This window comes from Pecten maximus, chromosome 12 (genome assembly GCF_902652985.1).
Source record: "Pecten maximus chromosome 12, xPecMax1.1, whole genome shotgun sequence".
Lineage (NCBI taxonomy): Eukaryota > Metazoa > Mollusca > Bivalvia > Pectinida > Pectinidae > Pecten > Pecten maximus.
Genome location: NC_047026.1, coordinates 19,801,521 through 19,824,814, shown reverse-complemented (window position 1 = coordinate 19,824,814; position 23,294 = coordinate 19,801,521). Strand labels below are relative to the sequence as shown.

The window sequence follows — 23,294 nt, the reverse complement described above, 5'->3', positions numbered from 1 at the left end:
TTTACATCATGTAAAGATATATCACATAAATATCCAAATTTCTACTTGTAAATAACACAGACTTTAAATTAAATATAGTCTTTATGTTTATCAAAGTTTGTGGTAATACGCTATCAAATCACGCGAAATTTATTTATTGGAATACCACGGGGACATTTCTAGTCTATGAAATGTTGCTATATATATAGATACAATTGTATTTCTAGATTTTTTTTTATATCATAAATTATAATATAAGACTAATCGACATGTCCCTGTGCTAATACACCCTTATAAAATTACATGGAGGACGCAGTAAGATAACTCTTGTGGGTCAGCCAATAAAAAATATCACCAAGAGAGTCGGCGATTTAGTGACAGAAAAGCAGATGTCGGTCTAGGCCTGTGACAATATACTACATGTACAATAATACTCTCATCTACCTCACGGTGTTGTTGCATATAGTGTTAATCGATTTGGATTTTGGTGTTTGAATTATACGTAGCACATATAACTAAACAATAAAATCAGTAGTATTCCTCTTTGAATTTTTTTCAACAATGATGTTCCATACCACAACATGATAGACCACATACCGTATTGATGTCATCACATTCACAGTCATGTCGATGACAGGAGATCATAGCGTTAAAATTAATGACGTACCTGCACAATTTTCCCCACTGCTGCAGCAAATCCTTCGGGAAACGAAAGAAACTGCAAGTTTCCCTCAAACTCTGGTGGTTACAGTCAGCCACAAAACAAAGCATAGCCGGTTTCTATATTCTACCAGTGTACGACTTAACTACACGCTGGTTTGTTTATATCCAGCACGTGCACCGGAAGTGACGCCATTACGGGACTTTCTCGCCCTATTATGTACCGAATTCGAGCGGTCAAAATACCCGAGGTTTTTCACGTTCAGTTTTACAGGACTGGTTCAAATTCCTAACTTAGTGCACGAATAAAAGGGGGAAATTGCTTCAGATCCGAAACGCAACATTGATTAAACTAGGAGCACTCTCAATAAGCAGACCTAGCACACATTTTACTCACCGTTGCGACGCGAAGCGCATGCTAGCCGCAATTTTCGTTGTGCCAGAGGAGGGCTTAGGCCGTGCTCTACTGTTTAGGTTGGACCCCCTGCTTTCTCTCTGTTTTATTGGGCTGGCATTAGATGTATTAATTCCATGTTCCACCAATTGTGTCAATCCTAGGTCTGTGTCATCTTTTGAGGAGTCTACATACGTGACAAGCAGCTTGGCAACTTCGTCTCGTTGACTCATCAAGTCTATGCTGTATACCATCTTAGATACATTTTACGTGAGTTGGAATACTAATGCTTCCTATGTTTATCTCCCCTGACTTAACATCGGTTTTACAATCTTTGTCCAGAGGTATCTGTATTCTCCGAATCTAGCTAAAGTTATTATTATCACTATCCTCTCTTTCTGCTTATGGTATGATCTCCGTGTAATGTTCTGCAGTTCCCAAAACTGAATCCTGTTTATTTAAGAAATCAGATGGAAAAGGATACATAGCGCCATCATAATGAATACTTCAATATATTTTCTGTTAGTACAATGATATATTGACCCGAATCATCTATGTCTCAATATATCTGTCGATAATGCATTCCGATGGAGCAGGTTATGGTCTGCTGCTGTGACCCTTTCGATTGCTTGAATACCAACTTGGGAACAAGAAATAGCATATCCACCTAGATGAATGATCAATTTACTGGGTAGTATATCGGCTGGACTGTTCTGTAGAATATCAATATCAAGTAGAGCACCATCTGTAATGTCAGCAATTATCACCTCGTGTTGTGTAGATTTAAGTTGCCGAGTTTAATTTCAAATACCACTTTTCCAAATTCTTCTAACGGTGTGTTATCAACACTTCTATGGGGTGTTGCTAGTATGATATGTAGTCGTTTCCCTACCGGTCTTCTGGGTGTCTTTGGCAGTATGCTTCAGTGAGGTAGCACTATAAATCGGCAAAAGTGGCGGCCTATCACAAGGAAACTTAACACGAACATACCGCAGCCTCCCAAAACACACATACGCACTCACCACACGCATTCATGTCGCATTCTGCTACATGTCTTCGCAATGACTTTGAGAAGGTTGATATTTCTGACTGATGTCCCCTGGCTTGCCACAGGTATAACATTTCTTGTTAATAGGTTGTGGAGTTTAGTAGTGAGGAGTTGATTGATTTGCATTGGTGTTCTTAATATCCTCCTAGGATTTTCCCAAGGATCTTAGCATTTCCTCCGTATCTTATTGCATGACTTGTACCCAGAGTTGGTTCCCCTGTTCCTTAAGAGCAACATCTACAATCCTTACATGATCCTTTGGATCGTTATGGTACTTTGAAGGTCACTGAAGGTCACAGGTGCCAAAAGTCTTAAAAAGTCTTCAAACGACTTCTCAATAATCAACGGGCCAAGGGTCATCATACTTGGACAGTGGCATGATATCGGACTGAACAGTTTATTCAATTGAATGAACTTGGTGTGTCTTCAAAACTACACTGTCAAATGTGTCAAATTCTGAATTTAAACAATATTAACTGCCCATTTTTAATGCAGAACTCATGCGGACCTCTTCTGTGTATTAATGAGTCGCAACATTTTGATCTTTGAACTAACGAGTGACACTGTTTTTGTTTGTGTATTAATGTAATATAATTCTTTTTGTCATATGTTTACTACTGATAGTAGCACCTTTTTTTGTATATGCGATATGTTTACAATTCTCACAAATTGATATCAACCCGGATGATATCATACCCATTTCGTAAATATAAACAACGATGGCGACTGGTTATAATTATTATAATTTGATCAAATGATGTATGTAAGGTCGTGTTTGTTTTTACATGTATATATATTTGAAGAAAAAAATATGATATAAAGTTTATAATATGACCATTTTGATATTACACCCCGGGCTCAGACTGTTATAAATGCTCTCGGACTGATCATCGGTGTGATATCAAAATGGTCATATAATAATCTCTAAATATTAATGACTGATTTCTGTCTGCTTGGACACCTAGCAAAAATAGCGTCAATCACTACGATACACGTTCGTATAGTAAGGAGCGATATCATGTGTAACATCAACTGAAAACTCGTTAAATAAATGACCCGACACCATCTTCAGCTTTGTATTTATCACCGATACAATGTTAAACTCAACTGGCTCAAAAGGCCAGGTGAGCTTGTCATGGTGCGCCGTCCTTCGCTCGTCGGACCGACTTCTCATTAACAAAATGTCTAGAATCATATTTGGCTGATAAGTTCCTGGGATGGAGCAAACAAATTTGACATAAATGACTTGGAACAGTATTCAAGGTCATAGAGATCGAAAGATAAAAAGGATTTCTTCTGATTAATTGAAAAGCCTAGAATCAAGCAATTTTGTTTAAATTCAGAAAAAGCGAGGCAGAACCATTGTGCTGGTTATTTTTGTATTGACTGATGCCATCTTAATTTATCAATGACCAACACAATCTTCGTACGTGTAGTAAGGACTGCCATACTTGTGTAATATTGACTGAAAATATCTTTGTGTATTAATGGCTGCATGACACCATCTTTATCTCCATGTATGTACTAATCAATGACGGATAGTGGCTGATTTCTGCCATTTCGTTGTTTCGTTCTGGCGCCCCGACAGAACGATAATCTTCGTCTTTCCGCCCCCGATAATTAGCGTTATGGCGCCGCGCCATAACGAAAAGACGCCACAACTCAACGCGAAATAACGAAAACGTGAAGCCGCCGCCCCGCTAATCAGCGTCTTTTCGCCCCGCCATAACGCTGTTACGGCGCCCCGATAAACAGCGTCTTTTCGCAACGACAAGACGATAATTATCGTCTTTTCGCCCCGCTGTTTATCGTTATGGCGCCCCGCTAAACATCGTCTTTTCGCCCCGCCATAACGTTAACGCTGTTTATCGTTAAGGCGCCCCGCTAAACATCGTCTTTTCGCCTTCCGGTATGCATATGCCCATGCTTGCTGTGGTGTATTAAACATGTTACGAGATATGAAGGGAAAGGTACGTTTCAGAGTTTTGTGTTTTATAGCATACATCATACAAATGTACATTAAATTGTTTGTTGTTATGGCATACATTTCATTGTGTATGTTTTGTGTAGACTTATTAGTTTATAAATGGTGTAGATAAAATACCAATGGGTGATAAATAGAAGTGAGTTACATCAAATCTCTACAGGAAAACACAGGTACTCGGTAATTAATTTGTCTTCTATTCTTTATTCAAATTAATATATATGCATATCAAAGAGGAACGCATAACCCCAATGTTTATCAGAAACGCCCTCATTCAATTTCAAATAAGTAATACCGACAGCACAAGGAAAACATAATTCAAACTTAAAATCTATGAAACAAGGACAATATATTAACAATTTAAATATAGATTTGCAAGGAGACCCATGAAAAAAAATATCAGGAGAATAGAACCATTTATTTAGGAGCCGTGGTGGCCAAGTAGTTAAGGTGTCTCGACCAACTATCCCTCCAACTCTTGGTCATTAATTCGAGAACCATGTGGGACTGTTATAAGGTACATGTTAATTAATGTGTACTATGTACCATGTGGTTAATTAACGACTGTTATTTGGCGGGTACTCCGGCTTTCCTACACTTCAAAATCAGGAAACATAATTAAATAACCCTGGCCGTTAACGGACGTAAAGCAAAATAAAACCAAACCAAGTGAAACCATTGGGTTGTTTGACCCAAGCTAGTCTACAAAAAATACACTGTATGTGCATGTCGCGTGTCCTGTCAATGAGCAGGGTCATTTAACTTTAACAGATTTTTTTTTTTTTGATTTATTGCTACTAGTGATGAAATACCATTCCTTTAAATCGTTGCTAGTCATAAAGTATCGAATGGATTTGAAGCAATGCTCGGTTAGGCGAAAATATTTTCCATAAATAATGACCCGTAATTTAATGCAAAATGAATAAAATGCAAATAAGATGGTGTCATTTGCCTATTTCCCCGTCCTAGATAGAACAAGCAGAGACAGAAGAACACTACCGACAAGCTCTTAGTGATATATCGGACTGGTGCTGTGACCGTGGGCTTACCACCTTGCCATACAGAAATATAGCGGACAGGGAAAGGTTTATAAAGCGTTATTGAAGAATGAAACACTATTCAGATATAATTATTATAGTAGATACCAAAAATTAGTAATGTATAATATGAACTCTTCTTTGGTACTTTCTTCCATGGTTTGGAGCTTATTTTGAAATAAGTACAGAAATGCATGGTTAACATTGAAACTATTATATCAATATTGCTTACAACAAATGTATTTATTCATACCCATTGTTCCAAGAACATTTTAACACAACGTACATTTTTTGTTATACAGGATTCTATATACCAGAAAATATCGTATGATAAAATACTGGTTCAAAATTATAAATTCTAATAACTGTATTTTGAAAACCGCATATGATGTTTTATTGAATTTACCAAAATCAAATAATGTATTTAACTGGGTTGAATATGTCAAAGATATGTTGTTCAGTCTTGGTTCTGGTGAAGTATGGATAAACCAACATTCAATAAATTCAAATATCTTACCTTTGATCAAGCAAAGGATTAATGACATAGCACGTCAAGAATTATCTGTTATTTTAGAAAATTCGCCTAAGTGCCATTTATATCGACACTTGGTAAGTGATGTTGTATTACAAAGTTATTTGACTAAATATATACCAAAGAAAAATCGTATTGTATTGACAACAATGAGGTTATCAGGAGTGAACGTATCTGTAAATTTTGTGATCCTAATCGTGATCTTGAGGATGAATTTCATTTTTTCCTTGTATGTCCAGTTTATCAATATCTAAGGCAGAAATTTATAAAAAAAAAAATATTATTGGAAACAGCCATGTGTATTTAAACTTGTCCAACTATTAAGCACAACAAATGTAAAAGAGCTAAATCTTTTAAGTAAATTTGTGTGCGATGCAAATAATTTGAGAAAATCTCTGATGTAATTATGTTGTCCATTCTCTAATTAATTTATATAATTTTATGTGCAGTGTCCCGTATGTACGCCAACTGAATTTTGTACTATTACATCTGTACAATGAGGTTGCTTGATGCAGTCATGCTCGCACCGGATGATTTCAAGACTCTTTATTGTAAACTTGGGAACAAACCACTATCATTTAGAAACCTCAGGCAAAATGTACAAGGTCCAGTTTAGTTTTGAGGGCTCAAACAAACGGAGCCTTGATAACCAGGCAATGTACTGTCTTGAAGCATTTCTGGCTGACTGTGAAGGTATTATATTTAAGAACGTGCTACAGGGTTTAGAAATCCATAAATAATATACTCCATCAATAACTTTACAAACTTATAGAAACCGGACTAGACAACACGACATTATGAAAACGCTAAATAGCGGGCATAGAGTATTATATTGTCGGGGTAAAATCCTCATATTGTCTAGTTGTCGGGTTGCTTACTTGGCATTATGTACTATTGAAAAATGCGTGTCTTCATAACTATATCATATCTGAAAAATTACTGTCGGGATTAATACAATATCATACTGCATTATAAAATATTTTGTCAATATTGAGCTTTCAAAGAAGTGTTAACTAGCATTATTTCGTATGCATAGTCACCAGCAGTTGAATGTATTCATTGTGTTTATTATATAGGAGGGGCCACTGGCGTTAGGTTGGAGGACGTACTGGCCTTTTGGACTGGGGCCTCCACTGTACCGCCTTATGATTCCTAACAAGCTAGAAATAAGCTTCGGAAGTACTCAACAGTTACCCACCGCATACACATGTGGTCTAGTGTTGTGCATTTGGTGGGGGTACTCGGATCCAGATGTCTTTTGCAATGACATGGTGAAAGCTATTCAGTGGTGTTGCGGTTTCCATCTTGCGTAGACTTTGAGATCAAAAGATGATGTTTGTGCAGTGACTTTTATGAAAAAACCATGATATTATTAAGCTTACAAAACAAATTGTAATTTTGATTTTAAAATGTGATGGTTCGGTTTGGTTGGCTATTCAACTCGCCATTCATCCGTGACCCGTGGCTCGTCCGTCCTTCTGTAAACAATTCTTGTTATCAATAATTGTCAACCTTGCAACCTACGCACGGATTATGATTTGCATGATTATGTTCTTGTGTTTAAAATGTTTGTGTTCCATCGGCATTATAAGAAAGAGCAAATACAAGATTGTCATTTAAAATGATATACCAGTACCTGTTTGATTTTACGGCTTAAAAATCGCTTATACTTTATAGTTTTATGATTTACCAAAGTGTGAAATATGAGGGAAGACTAGGACTTCTCCATTCGCCTGTCCGTCCCATTTATAGTGTTCCTTATGCCTATAGATAATAACACAGATGTAGCATGCGTTATCTTAAATTGCAAATGAATTGTCAGACATTTGACAATTTTGCAATTCATACGAGACATGTTTGAAAAGTGAATTTGTTTGCAAGCTATTTCAATCCTAAATTGTAATATCCTTTTAAATTCTTTTAAAATTAACATATTTTCTCTTTGTAATCAAATTTCATATAATCATATATTAGTCAAATTTTATTGTATGGTCCCTCCCCTATACAGTCTTTGACCAATCTATTGCTTTAAACTCCAAATGTTCATTGCTTTAAATGTTGCAGTACTTGTTTTCATTGCATTAATGATAAGTAATGATTTATGATAGTAACAACCCAACGAGTGAGTATTCATTTCTTAAATGTCACTGGAAAATGGTACGTATTTCACGTGCAATAATCACCAATATAATTTATATATATAAGAACATTTGTTACAAAATAGAACAATCACAGAAAAAAAGATAATAAAAATGGTTCATAAATTATTAACAAATTCTTTTGAACTTGTCAATGGTTACGATTATCGGAAAAAATACTTTAAATTTGACAATTTACATTAGATTCATTCGTTAACACCCTTTTTGACGATAATGTTATTCATGTAGTACTGTACTCGATTAATTTTTTTGAAACGACATAGCTGAAGTGAATAATTGAAACTGTACAATTGTACAAAAAGGTTATTTGATAAATATTATAAGGAATCTTCCTTTCGAACTCCCTATTTTCCAACATATGTGCAAACTATATTAGCTTTCGATCAACCAAAATAGTATAAATTCAGCTATCATTTCGTCACAGACTGAAACTATTTTTTCTTTGTACACTTTTAAATGTAAACACCGTACTCCATACCCTAAAGTACGTGACGAGAAATAACAATAACAATGAATTGAGGGCAGACTATGAGTGATGGTTACTATGAGCAACATGTCCTTTTATTGACTAAGCCAATTGTGAAGAAATAAGAACGGCTGTTGAAGCTGAATGTTTGTCGTACACAACCATGGTTCGTGTTTTTTCGCATCAATGTAAAACTGCGAAGAACCGAATTTAATTCATCAAATTCTAACAGCTCACTCCATTTTACTTTGAATATGGTACCTCATTACAGAATAAACTCACCTTTCGCACAAATAGTGCGAACGAAATGTTCAATATATAAATGGACATACCACAAACGAATAATGCTTTAACAATCCTACTAGTTGTTAGATATTATGACACCGGGCTTAACTTGATTTATCGCATTAATAACTCCTACTTTCCTTAAAATTTCCGAAGAATTTTATCACCCAAATATTTTCAAAATTGATATTTTATGGTTCCTGAACATTTATGTTTGTGGTAATAATGACTTTTTTTTTCAATCATTTGCATGATGCCAGGTAGGTTATAATTACTTTGCAACATTTTTATTACTTTTTTTTGCATGTGAAATATGGATGGGATATCAGTGTTTTATGAATATCTCCAAAAATCAAAATCAATAATTACCAATACATCTGTTAATGCGGGAATATATTTCGTAAACAAAATACATCAAGTGGAACTAGATTTTTCCCAGCAAGGTAATGCATGTTGCTTTAATTACCAAAGTTACATTGGATATACAAATGTATCCATTACGATATTTTTCTTAAAGAAGTGTAGTTGCATGTAAAATACAAGAAGTGTTGGTATACATATGAGTTCAGGCTAACTATAAGAATTTCGAACTGAAATTCACTTTTGCCTTCAAAACCTATTAGTATTTCTCTTCACATATTTTGATTACTGTAAATATTATCCTTTATACGTGGTCTGTACGTACGGCTGATAGTGAGACAGAAAAAAGCACACTCAAATTTTGCTCTACTGTGCCATTGTTTAGGCTATCTGTAGATAATTTTAGTACCAGTAGTGAACTAGTTCTCCACAGTTCCAGAGCTTCCCTATATGTGGATGGCTTTCTAATCCTCTTCTCATCCATATCCTGTTATAATACAGTGACTACTTCAGAATTAACTTGAACATTTTCACAAGTACAGAGTTCTTTAACTCCTTCGATGTCTTCATTACCCACCAGTATCTTGTAATCAACTGTGCCTACAACAATCAAAGCGACAAATAAATATATACAGTTCATAAAGTTATGCATGTTCTTGACTTATTTTATTTGTAAAAATTGGTTTCGTCTTGCGCCTCCTATATGTTTGCAATAAGAAACAAGTTGTGTGTTGCAGTTTATTTTTCCATATGGCTTGACTGTATTCAATTCTCCATTCTCAACCATGAAGATTCTTTTGGTCTTTGGTGTCCTTCATGAATCTCACAAAACATTATTTTATCCCATAAATGACCTGCTCTGTCATGTCATTATATTATAATTAATATCATAAAGCAAATATGTACAAGGTATTATTTACGTCACAGAATTCTTTGCGATGCGTTGGGGGTAAATCAAACGTAGCAAGGATTTGTCATTGGAACCATCGCGTAATTTTCATTTTGGCGCTTTGTCTACCATCACAACGGCGATTCTTTGAAATATGGCTGTGTCAGTTTGAATGCAAATCAATCACAGGAGGTTAATGGATTTTAAGTTTGCCGTTTTTTTTAATGAACATATACTAGGGGAAGGCTGAACATTAACTACGGATTTAGAAAAAGGAAAACTTTACGTGTGTTAATGTAACATTACATTTCCTTGTCACTCGGATTGCATTCACCTTGACTATAAATAGAATCTACCAATCATTTAATTGTTAAATAACATGGTGACATTAAAAACACTTTGTGCATACCGTCAAAACACGTGTGATGTCGCTTGAATGTCGTTGTAAACAGACACGACTATTTCGAAAAAGAAACGAAATTGAAAGTTTGTACCTATAATTTCATTAATACTTACATATGTGAAAATGATATGAAAGAAAACTAGACTTTTTTCCAATATTGTTTTAATCAAGAAACTTAATCTACCGCTACGTACAATGTATATTGACCTCGACCTCAAAATAATATCGCACATATTCCATACCTATTTACATACTGTACTTCAGATAGAAATGAAAAATAAGCTTTGACGTGAAAAAAATACCCGCATATTGCACCGTGAATGGCAAAACCAAATCGTTTAAGTTTGTCATAGCCATCGACATGTATAAGGATACTCGGTCCTTCGGTGCATCTGTCTGCTACGAACACCGTCCGGGTCCAGTTCGCGCTGAAGAGTCAACACATTGCTCCTGAAGTGAAAAAAGCAAGCCAACTCAACATTTAGTCAAGTAGTGTTCAATGTTAATCATGTATTTCATCGAATTAAACATCTCTATTGTACATGAAATGTCTGATATATTTAACATGTTATTTCATTTGCAATCTCTCTCTCTCAGCATGATTTAACAAAGGTATAATGCAGAATTTCAAGGTCAATATGGCCACGATATATCACGTGGATAATGGCATTTTGATCCATTTGATCCGTTTCAGTGCCTTTATGTTTTGCATATATTTCAAGGTCACTGTGTAGTGTTAAAGACGTAAATTTTCATGCCAAAGTTAGGGATGTTTCAGCTCCTTTAATATTTCACAAACATACTCGATATTTAACATCAATTGCGGTATTGTATAATAACTACCAAATGTATAGCTGTGCATTGACCTTGGTCTTAATTCAAGTGCACATGCTTCGAATATACTGAAGCATTTATATAACTTTCCCTATAACCAAAAGGCACAAACACTTTATATTGGGATCGATACTGGTAAATAAAGTTTTAGTCACTTTATTACAATTTATAGACGACGTCAATCGAATTGAAACAGGGATATCGCTTATGAGTATTAACTATAAATTTTTAAATGACGAGTACACGTATACCGGGTACACATGTCACACACACGTATACCGGGTACACATGTCACCTACACACACGTATACCGGGTATACATGTCACATACACGTATACCGGGTACACATATCACCTACACGTATACCGGGTACACATGTCACACACACGTATACCGGGTACACATGTCACCTACATCTATGTATACCGGGTACACATGTCACCTACATGTATACCGGGTACACATGTCACCTACATATATGTATAACGGATACACATGTCACATACATACATGTATACCGGGTACACATGTCACCTACATGTATACCTGTGTACATATCACACACATGTATACTAGACGTGTCACTCTTAGGTAAACCGGGTACACGTGCCACCCACATGTACATTGAATTCTGGATAAATGTGTCATATGCACGTATACTGGATAAACTTAAAATGTGAGTAAGTGCAGGAAACGAAGGTAAATGAACAAAAGCGAACATCATTTCGAGAGCATATCTTTGTTCATGTTCAGAAATGGAAATGCCGTAAATGATCTCAAAGTTTGATTTATTTCGTTCTGTTTTTAAATGCTAATATTGATACTTGTTTTACTTTTCATGTCATGCATTGTGTTAACGAATAATGTGGTTTGTTTTGATTTGTTTGTTTGGTTTTTTTTCTGACGAACATAATCTTACCTTGCAACTACTATTCCATGCCTTGTCAAAAGACGACGCGTCATGCTTCTATAACCAAGCGATGATACACTGCATTGTATGTCTTGCTGTATTGTGAAATGTACAAAGATGACGAAAATCATAATTACAATTAAGATACCAGTTTATTCAATACATTCTTATTTTTGTTACAGTTTCGTACTATTAAACATAGGTTATTTTACCTTATTATGTCATTTAACCTATTTTTTTCATCTCTTTTCATATAATATGTAATAATATGTATACCATTGCTGACCCTTTTCATGGATATATGTGTGTGTACATAGTTTTAAGTGATGCATATATCCATACTGTGAAGCTTTGTTTGCTTATTTTTTTTAAATAGAAACTCGATCAACAATACATACGACATATGCGAATGGTGGAAAATTGGTTGCTCATCACAAATGGCCGCAATTATTGTTTTTTTTATTAAAGAATATGCGACAAATGCGATAACAATTATAAATGCATCTGCGTTTTATATATTCCTATCAGGGCTTCATTATAAATCATACTGGAATAACTTATCCGAAGTGAGTATATGAGCTAAATAAAATGATACTTTTCACCAGGTATGTATTTTACCAAATAAGGAGGATACACTTACCTGTATAGCTTGAGCTACTTCATCCGTTACCGCATGCTGACGACGAAGACCTAGTGATCTGAGTATCCGATGTCGTTGTCTACAGCTGAAATAACAGCTTATAATTAATATTACATAAATATAAACGTGGCTTTGTAAACTCACTATATATAACATGCAATGCTCTTTCATTCAAAATACATACATTCTGTGTTGCATTTGCCTATATGTCGTTAGTAAACCAAATTGTATTCATCAGAGTGTATACTACAATTTACAGTGATTCGGTCAGAGTAGGGATACAGCCCCAGGTGTTGCTGGTCAAAACAATGGTCCCCAGTTTCCTACATTCAGCCAGGAGAGATTTAGAATGCTAGTATTTATCTACGTAAACCACCACAAAAAAGCAACGCAAGTTATGAAAGTAAAATTTAATAATAGAAAAAATGAAGTCGACCGACTCGACACAAAATTATTATAAGCTCTATTCCTGATCTATAGGAAGTAATCAAATTGTCACTGTCGTCACACAGGGGCTCGTTGTCGAAATGTCAGAAATGCTAGACACGACAACATTTAAAGTCCAGCATTTTTTTTTTTTAAATTGCGAAAAATCGGCAGTATCGACATGGTTTCTGGTTGTGTATGCATACTGAATTATAGTTATGTGGTTATTCACCGATGTCAAAGGCCTAGGCCTACCTTACTCCAAAATTGAACCCCTGTGAAGTTGAACATCGTCTGCTAAGTTAGCGACACTGATGTGACCGGTTAGACTGGATTCTGTTTCTAATGAAATATCCTTGGAATCTTTTTCACCTACTGTCAAGACGACATTCATTTAGAATTTAAGAGATGATATTCCTCTGAAAATAACGTAAATCCAGTCGATAGAAATATAAGTGTTTCCGAGGAATCGAGTCTGTCCTGTGCAGTACCCATTCAACGCCGCATCACTTCTAAATGTTAACCGTATACCATGCGCCGAAAAACGGCTTTATTTTTAAACAATCAGAAATTATGCAATTGTGAACAATTTGAAGATATCTACAAACGTTTATAAAATATAATATAAAGCCAAATTGTGCAAAAAACATTTCATGTGATTGCTATTGTTAACGACATGAGGGACTATATTATTCCTTCTGGAAATTTCCGCTGTTCCGGTATTTGAACTTGATGACGTCAGTGATAGGAGAAGCGACATTCTATTTATCTGTCACCCAAATTGTATTCATATCGACTGTATACTACCATTTGGTAACAGTTCAATGCATTAAAAATATAACATCCTCATAAAGAGGGAATCAATGATGTGGTAAAAAAACAAATATTTGAAGCGTTGTCCAAATAGTCTGAAAAACAAACGTGTAGCCAGCAAAATGATATTCTCTAATTAGATCCTGTTCTGACAATGTTTAAGGAAAATTATCAGAAATTGTATTTAACAACATGTTACACATTTTTACTGAATATAAATTATGATTTCAAAATGTAAAATTGAAAAAGCAACTTAACCGTATATTCGAACATATATAAAACAGCACAAGTGAACATAAGCGGTACAATGTGTACCAAACCATTTTAAAACTCATCTAAAAGGTTATTAAAGCTAAATAAGACGGATACTAGTGGTATTGTCTCCGTTCAAAAGGATGGTGTAACTGCTTTACTCTGCCATCTTCTATGAAAGATTGCTCAGCGCATGACCAGCCGGAAGGCGCCATAACGATAAATATCGTCTTCTCGTGGCGAAAAGACGATGTTTAGCGGGGCGAAAAGACGATGTTTAGCGGGGCGCCATAACGATAAACAGCGTAATGGCGGGGCAAAAAGACGATGATTAGCGGGGCGCCATGACGATAAACAGCGTAATGGCGGGGCGAAAAGACGATGATTAGCGGGGCGCCATAACGATAAACAGCGGGGCGAAAAGACGATGTTTAGTGCACCATATGCATCTTTGTGTATTAATGACCGATACTATCATTGTGTATTAATGATCGATACTATCTGCCTGTATATTAATGACAGACACCATATGCATCTTTGTGTATTAATGACCGATACCATCATTGTGTATTAATGACCGATACTATCTTTGTGTATTAATGACCGATACTATCATTGTGTATTAATGATCGATACTATCTGCCTGTATATTAATGACAGACACCATATGCGCCTTTGTGTATTAATGACCGATACTATCATTGTGTATTAATGACCGATACTATCATTGTGTATTAATGACCGATACTATCGTTTTGTGTATTAATGACCAATACTATCACTGTGTATTAATGACCAATACTTTCTTTGTGTATTAATGATCGATACTATCGTTGTGTATTAATGACCGATACTATCATTGTGTATTAATGACCGATACTATCATTGTGTATTAATGACCGATACTATCATTGTGTATTAATCACCGATACTATCTTTGTGTATTAATCACCGACACTATCTTTGTGTATTAATCACCGATACTATTTTTAGCTCACCACCGATACTATTTTTAGCTCACCTGCCCGAAGGGCAAGTGAGCTTATGCCGTGGTGCGGCGTCCGTCGTCCGTCCCTCCGTCCGTCCGGCGTCAACTTTTTCATTTAAACAATTTCTTCTCGTTAACCAAGAGGCCCAGGAATTTCATATTTGGCCTGTCTTTAGCAATGTTTTAATGACTTATACATGTATCAACTTATTATTAATGACCGGCACAATCATTGCCCGTTAATCACAACAGCCAAAGCTGAAGTTACTTCTGAAATGTTTAAGATCACTCTTTGGTAATGATTTGTAAAAGAAGTTGAAACTATCATTGTATTTATTTTGACATTTGTATCCAATTTGTTTTAGAAAGTTTGTAGCCGCCCTGAACTAATCGATTTTGACTTTTCTTGTAGTGACCAATTCCACATGCGTTTCATTTCTAGATGAGTGTTTGAGTCCTGTAACTTTTTCACCAACTTTGACATTTTTGTACCATGAACGGATCGAGTCATTGATGCAAAATTTTGATTTGAAGTTTTCAAGCTCTGGATGTGCTTCAATACTTGTTACATCCTCTTTCATAAAAACTGTAAAATTCAAATGTAGCCAGACCAAGACAGCAGCTTCTGCAAGAGATTGCTTATGAACAAAGTTAACTCCAAATATTTTCCGGAGAAGTACATCATTTTTGCAATCATATGCATAAAACATTAAGTTTGAAGGAGTACAACCAAATGCCGGGACTGCTAACCCTGCAAGTTGCTCATTTTGATTTACTTGAGCAAAAGCATTGGTAATTGTCTGGGCCATTAACCGACTACAAGCAGCAGATTTAGGATTGGTTTCTGGAAATGCATCTCTGACTTTTTTATCTTCAACCTCTTGTATGTCACTTGGCAAACCCTGCCATTGTTCTTCGGAATCAGGTATATAACTGTCCGGTTCTGGCTGTTCCAGTTCTGACCACACTGCCACAGGTACAGTCTGGTTAATAAAAATGTCAGCATAACCATGCCAGGTGTATTCAACTCCTGTAAAAATAAACAAAACAAGAGTTGATGAATGTGACGAGGTGATCAATTAGAGAAGGTGGTGACTTATGAAGTTGTGACTGTGATGAGGTGGTGACTGTGGTGAGGTGGTGACTGTGATGAGGTGGTGACTGTGGATGAGGTGGTGACTGTGGATGAGGTGGTGACTGATAAAGTGGTGACTGTGGTGAGGCGGTGAGTATGATGAGGTGGTGAATGTGATGAGGTGGTGACTGTGATGAGGTAGTAACTGTGATGAGGTGGTGACTGTGGTAAGGCGGTGAGTATGATGAGGTGGTGAATGTGATGACGTGGTGACTGATGAAGTGGTGACTGTGATGAGGTGGTAAATGTGATGAGGTGGTGACTGTGATGAGGTGGTGACTGATGAGATGGTGACTGATGAGATGGTGACTGTGATGAGGTGGTGAATGTGACGAGGTGGTGAATGTGATGAGGTGGTGAGTATAATGAGGTGGTGACTGATGAGGTGGTGACTGATGAGGTGGTGACTGTGATGAGGTGGTGACTGATGAGGTGGTGACTGTGATGAGGTGGTGACTGATGAGGTGGTGACTGATGAGGTGGTGACTGTGATGAGGTGGTGACTGATGAAGTGGTGACTGTGATGAGGTGGTGACTGATGAAGTGGTGACTGTGATGAGGTGGTGACTGTGGTGAGGTGGTGAGTAAAATGAGGTGGTGACTGTGATGAGGTGGTGACTGATGAGGTGGTGACTGATGAGGTGGTGACTGATGAAGTGGTGACTGTGATGAGGTGGTGACTGATGAAGTGGTCAATGTGATGAGGTGGTGAATGTGATGAGGTGGTGAGTATAATGAGGTGGTGACTGATGAGGTGGTGACTGTAATGAGATTGTGAATGTGATGAGGTGGTAACTGTAATGAGGTGGTGACTGTGGTGAGGCGTCGAGTGTGATGAGGTGGTGAATGTGATGAGGTGGTGAATGTGATGAGGTGGTGACTGTGATGAGGTGGTGACTGGTGAGGTGGTGAGTGTGATGAGGTGGTGACTGTGATGAGGTGGTGAATGTGATGAGGTGGTGACTGTGATGAGGTGGTGACTGGTGAGGTGGTGAATGTGATGAGGTGGTGACTGTGATGAGGTGGTGAATGTGATGAGGTGGTGAATGTGACGAGGTGGTGACTAATGAGGTGGTGACTGTAGTGAGGCGGTGAGTGTGACGAGGTGGAGACTGTGGTGAGGTGGTGAATATGGTGAGGTGGTGAATGTGGTGAGGTGGTGACTGTGATGAGGTGGTGACTGTGATGAGGTGGTTAATGTGATGAGGTGGTGACTGTGATGAGGTGGTGACTGTGATAAGGCGGTGAGTATGATGAGGTGATGACTGTGATGAGGTGGTTAATGTGATGAGGTGGTGACTGTGATGAGGTGGTGACTGTGATGAGGTGGTGTCTGTGATGAGGTGGTGACTGTGATGAGGTGGTGACTGTGGTGAGCTGGTGAGGCGGTAAGTGTGATTAGGCGGTGACTGATGAGGAGGTGAATGTGATGAGGTGGTGACTGTGATGAGGTGGTGACTATGATGAGGTGGTGACTGTGGTGAGGTGGTGAATGTGATGAGGCGGTGACTGATGAGGTGGTGAATGTGATGAGGTGGTGACTGTGGTGAGTCGGTGACTGATGAGGTGGTGAATGTGATGAGGTGGTGAATGTGATGAGGTGGTGACTGTGGTGAGGCGGTGACTGATGAGGTGGTGAATGTGATGAGGTGGTGAGGTGGTGACTGTCAAGGTGTAACTGTGATAAGGTGGTGACTGGATGAGGTGGTGACTGTGATGAGGTGGTGACTGATGAGGTGGTGACTGTGGTGAGGCGGTGAATGTGATGAGGTGGTGACTGTGGTGAGGTGGTGACTGTAATGAGGTGGTGACTGTGGTGACTGTAATGAGGTGGTGACTGTAATGAGGTGGTGACTGTGGTGAGGTGGTGACTGTGGTGAGGTTCGTGACTGTAATGAGGTGGTGAGTGTGATGAGGCGGTGACTGTTATAAAGTGGATACTGTGATGAAATGATGACTATTTAATACCCTGGGGTTGAGTTAGACCCAACAAACCATATTTATAGAATAGTTAAACGTTTTGTTCATCTCTTAATGTTAAGCATCGTTACATATGGTTATAAAATGGGGAACTCAACTAAGTCAACTAACCAAATAAATAAGCCCCTATGGCAGGTACAAAAACCCTGTCCATCCTCGCTTGTGAATAATTAAAGGGTGGGGATACAGTATTGATGATATAAAAGGTCTTTTTAGCCCCACCTTATCACCCTTGAGGTCAGCTATTTAATTTCAGGAATGCTACCAATCAGATATGGGAGAAAATCGTTCTTATTTGGAGAAGACACTCAAAGGATTAAGTGTTAGGACTCATTTTGCACCCCACCCATTAATGATCCTCGGGGCATCAACAATGGTTAAGGACACAAAATGACAAACAGAACGACAGACAACTGACAAAGGATTAATCGAAGAGCCCATCATTCCATAATGGTGGGGTAAAAACTGAGTCCCTCCTGCCCAATTGCACTGGGCACTGCGGGTCAAATTTAGGTCATAATCCATTGTTCAGGACTAAAAGTGTGTTGAAGGTAAAATTGACAGATGCCCCCTCCAACCCCCTAACATAATTTAGCTCACAGTCAACTTATATTAATCACTCTTGTTTGCTAGGGAAAACCCATGTGCCTGGCAGGTGACCCCATATATTTGTGAGGTCCAAGCTGGGAATCGAACCCCGGCAACTTAGGTGAAAGGCAAGTATGTTACCATTGATTCACCCCACCGCCCTGAACATGAACTCACCCAGGCCTGTAGGACCACCCTTAAGTTGTTTGCCACATCCACAGCTGCACGCACTACTCTCCATGCGATTATCAATGTAACAGTTTCCTCCACTCAGAGGTCCAAATAGGTGAGCGTCAACAACCTTTACAACATCAGACTTGGAGCATGCTGTTGCACCATCTAACACTTTCTCAAGACTATTCTGGTGAATATCTATATCTTAAATGGAAAAAGAAAAACAATTTTTTTGTAGTAATTAATGTGGTCTTTTAGTTATAATCCAGTTAAACCTTAGTTTCATACATGTTACTGGTCTGAAACAAATTTATTCAGTTCACAAATGATACTTTACTTATACACCTGTTGAAGTAATCATCAAGAAAGAAAACAAAATATGTGTATACAGCATACATCGAAACGACAAATATAACTTCAAATCTGGTCTTCATTTCACATTTGTAACCCTCCAAGTGGACTAAAATTAAATTTCAGAACAAATTAAAGTTACTATGACTGATACTCTATGCATTTTGGCTATTCATTACTAACTCTGCCCGTAACTGACCAAATATAACCAACCTGGACTTTTTTATTATCAACAAGAGACATATTTGACCCCTGTGATTTTAGATTAAGATTAAGGTCATTCATTTGAACAAACTTGAAAGACTTCTCACCATGCTTTTGGTTATTCTTCAGAAGTTGTTTAACAATTTATCTTATTTGACCTCTCTGACATTGAATATGGATGAAGGTCATTCATTTTAACAATCTTGGTAGCCTTTCATCAAAGTATGCTACCTGCCGAATATTATCACCCTGGACCTTTTGGTTATTCAGCAGAACTTGTCTACTGTATCTGTGTAGCAGGTTTTGATTGTACATAGTGATATGGTTGCCTTCTAGCTTCACGCTAGGGGGAATTTTCCATCTATATACTGGTAGTTTGTACATCATTTATATTTTATCAAAATTTATCTGACCTCATTTTAATGTTTGGAAAATGACAATACAAACAAAATTTATAATGTATCCATTTTTATCCCTCCAGTTCTTTTCCAGAAATAGCATAAACAAGGATTATTTACAGATGGATGACAAATGGACCAATGACAGGGCAATTTGAATATGATGATGGGCTAAAAACACAATTACAGTGAATAAGTGATACTAGTATGTCTCTGGCTTGTTTGATGACATATACATGTAGTAACTATATCATCAAAACTACATGACATTGTCGATGAACATCTACGACATCATCACAGAGCATCAGCAACATAACCTCAGGTGAAGATCATTGGTGTGCAGCACGATGCTCCCTATCCAGAAGCCGAGAAACAGGATGGTCTGTGCTGTCAGTGCTGCATCATTGGGCTAGACACTTGACCCTAATTGCTATGGATGGCTTGCGACATGCATACCATACTTTAAATTGTTCAGTGAGGTAGTCACCAACTACTACAATGTTTATGCGGAATATTATTTCAAGTTAAAAAAGGGTCTTAAAAAGTCAAAAGAGGTACATAATATTTTTTTTTTTTTTTTGGCATATTTAGATATTTTTTATGTTTCGACGGAGCCTGTATTACTGAAATCGATCCCGAGGATCACTTCACATTTGTTTAACTTGAGCTTACCATTTAAATAAGTTTGCAAACACACGTAAGCATTCTTTTCCTCCACACTTAATAATCTAGGTCGTTTAGTTGATTGAATACAACTGGTATCTTCTTCTTCTCGCTGTTTTTCATGAATCAGCCTAGAAAGTTTCGGGATGTCCCATACATGTTGAAAGTATAACCCGTTTGCTTTCTCACCAGAAGGGGAAAGCTTTGAAAACATACTCAGCTTCTCTTGCGTTGTCACGAACGCATCTGTAAAATGACAACCCCCAAAACAATTACATGACAATATTTGGAGTGTCATCATCTCTTGCACATTTTTTCTTTCGTCAATAACGTCTTTCAACATTTTCCACGCCACTGGAGTTTCATCCCTGGTCGCCATTCTCGTAGGCCTATTTCGAGCGTCAATGTACGATTTAGAGCAAACTCACTTTTTTCATGTAATGCGCATGTGTAGTGAAAGAAGATGTAACGGGTCTTCCTAAAGACATGAACGGACCTGAATGTGTTCTACGGAAATCATCGCTGGCAGAAAGGGCAATACTACATGTCAAAATGACATTATAAATGATAAAAATCTTCAATTTTTTAATTATCCAACTTTGGAACATCTGGAAAATACCCGAGTCGAGTTATAATAACCTATACTGAGCATCAGATATGAGACTATCAAGAGCACAATTAGGTCCTAAGTGATGATCGATTATATATTCCACACTGGTAAATCGTGAATGGTAGTTGATTTAAAATTACACTTAGGAAAAACTCAATGAATCATAAGATCTATATATAGAAAATGTAAAAACTTTACAGTATCTAATTTTAATAACCTACATCAATACAAAATGGATTTTTTCTCGTTTTTTTTTTTTTATATATAGTGTAATATATACCCATGCTACATGTACATGGACATGCAATATCAGAAAAAAAAACTGTAATAAAAAAATCCTGTAGGAGGAACAGTTTCCACCTTTCATTCCGAAGAAATAGAAATTCATCAAATGAAAAGTTAATTTCCTCGATTTATTAGCCATGTATCTCCTTTACATATATGTATAAGTTGCAGAAAATGCGCTTTTACTAATTGGATGAAGACGTTCTATTGTGAGCTATTTAAGAAATCTTGATGTAGAGTTTTTTAAAGATAGTGGCTGATTAATCTTCTCCTGTTCCTTAAGTTGAAAGAAAGACGTAATACTGCAAACCCAATATACCCACATACATACATGGTTATGGGTTGCGGATCTCAACAATCATAATGTTAAATTACGGCCCAGAAGTCGCTATGGCTAGGATCATGGCCAGACACATGTCATGATTGTGGTAGTCTCTTGATGTCCAATCATAGAATGAGTGTTGCTCTGGGTGGGGATTTTAAATATCACAAAGTTATCACTCAGGCTTTCAGTCAGTAAGGGTGGAGTCAGACCAAGGATAACATCTTTTAATATGATCACTGTGCTTCTCGTTGTATATACATATACTTACAAGATTATCTTGATATTGTTCAAGTTAAAAACGTTGGCCCTGTCCCTCAAACCAAGGAGTCAACTGGTATAATTTTGAAACTTCTATCACAAATGAATGGTCCACACCAAATATGGTTGATATTCATCACTCCCTCCGGGAGTCGGAGTCTCCGGCTATACAAAATTGAACTCGTCTTGCCCAAAGCAAGGATGTTTCGTCCAAAATGGTTTAAATGTTTCATTTTGTACAAGAGGATTTTAAATACTTGCGTAAATTTTCCATTTAAAGAAATACCACATGCGCTGTAAGTTATCTTCTTTCGCTGATCATCCCAAATAGGCACTTCGGACAATAAAGAAAAAATCGTCAATTTTTTTTTAAATAACTACTAACATGCTCACAAATTCTCGATTCCAATAGGTCAAAAATTCAAAATTGGTAACTAAGAGTCACTGGAGACATTTGATTGAAATTACATTCGAAATATGAGAAAAAATCCTTTTAGTTATTTCTGATAAATATAGTGCTTAACAAGAGGCCCAAGGGCCTTATAGGTGATCTGAGTTGTGATAAGTATATACTGAGTTTTAAGATCAAATTGGTCTCAACTTGGAAATTGCTCAAGATCATATAATATTGATATAATTTTTCATCAAAATCCATTAATATTTACTCAATTTATGCTCACAGGGTCAAACTGTAACCTTGGTAAATACTAGCCGCAATATACCGCTTGGCTAGAGAGATCTTTAGCTCGATCGGTTGAGCGTAAGACTAGTAAGCCGGAGGTCCCGGGTTCGATCCCCAGCGGAGGCAGTGATTTAAATTTAATTAATCATGTGCTCTGTTACATTGGCGCCCACGTAGGGACCCGGGAAAAATACTCAGGATTGCTCCACAAGCATCGCTGTTACTCCTGGAAACCCGAGGACGAGTTCTTTCCTGGAGGGGGAGTATGTAACCTTGGTAAATACTAGCCGCAATATACCGCTTGGCTAGAGAGATCTTCTCTTTAGCTCGATCGGTTGAGCGTAAGACTAGTAAGCCAGAGGTCCCGGGTTCGATCCCCAGCGGAGGCAGTGATTTAAATTTAATTAATCATGTGCTCTGTTACAAAACGATGCAAATTCGTGAAATGATATCCCCCGCTTTCCTGATATATTGTAGGTAAATATGTTTTGTGGTCAGGTGTAAACATGTCATTAAAGCTCGGCAGAATGATAAATTTTGTGTTGAGCCATCATGTATTGCTTGAAACTCATAGCCTGACA

At 37.2% G+C, this 23,294-nt stretch overlaps 1 protein-coding gene across 1 annotated transcript; it reads right to left on the bottom strand.

The window, feature by feature from the left end:
* Window positions 1-15,375: 15,375 nt before the first annotated feature.
* On the bottom strand, window positions 15,376-20,947 carry LOC117340080. The gene is made up of 3 exons (XM_033901856.1): window positions 20,563-20,947; window positions 18,941-19,141; window positions 15,376-16,090 (listed from the first exon to the last, which is right to left on the bottom strand). The coding sequence occupies exons 1-3, from the start codon at window positions 20,930-20,932 to the stop codon at window positions 15,447-15,449; spliced, it is 1,215 nt and encodes a 404-aa protein (XP_033757747.1). The 5' UTR covers window positions 20,933-20,947; the 3' UTR covers window positions 15,376-15,446.
* Window positions 20,948-23,294: the final 2,347 nt, after the last annotated feature.

Excerpts from the sequence above, each read along its gene's own strand:
- LOC117340080 (XM_033901856.1), bottom strand. The coding sequence starts at position 20,932 with ATGGCGACCAGGGATGAAACTCCAGTGGCGTGGAAAATGTTGAAAGAC. Across the intron at positions 19,142-20,562 it reads TTTGCAAACTTATTTAAATG|ATATAGATATTCACCAGAAT; the intron begins GTAAGCTCAAGT and ends TTTCCATTTAAG. Across the intron at positions 16,091-18,940 it reads GGGTGGTCCTACAGGCCTGG|GAGTTGAATACACCTGGCAT; the intron begins GTGAGTTCATGT and ends TTATTTTTACAG.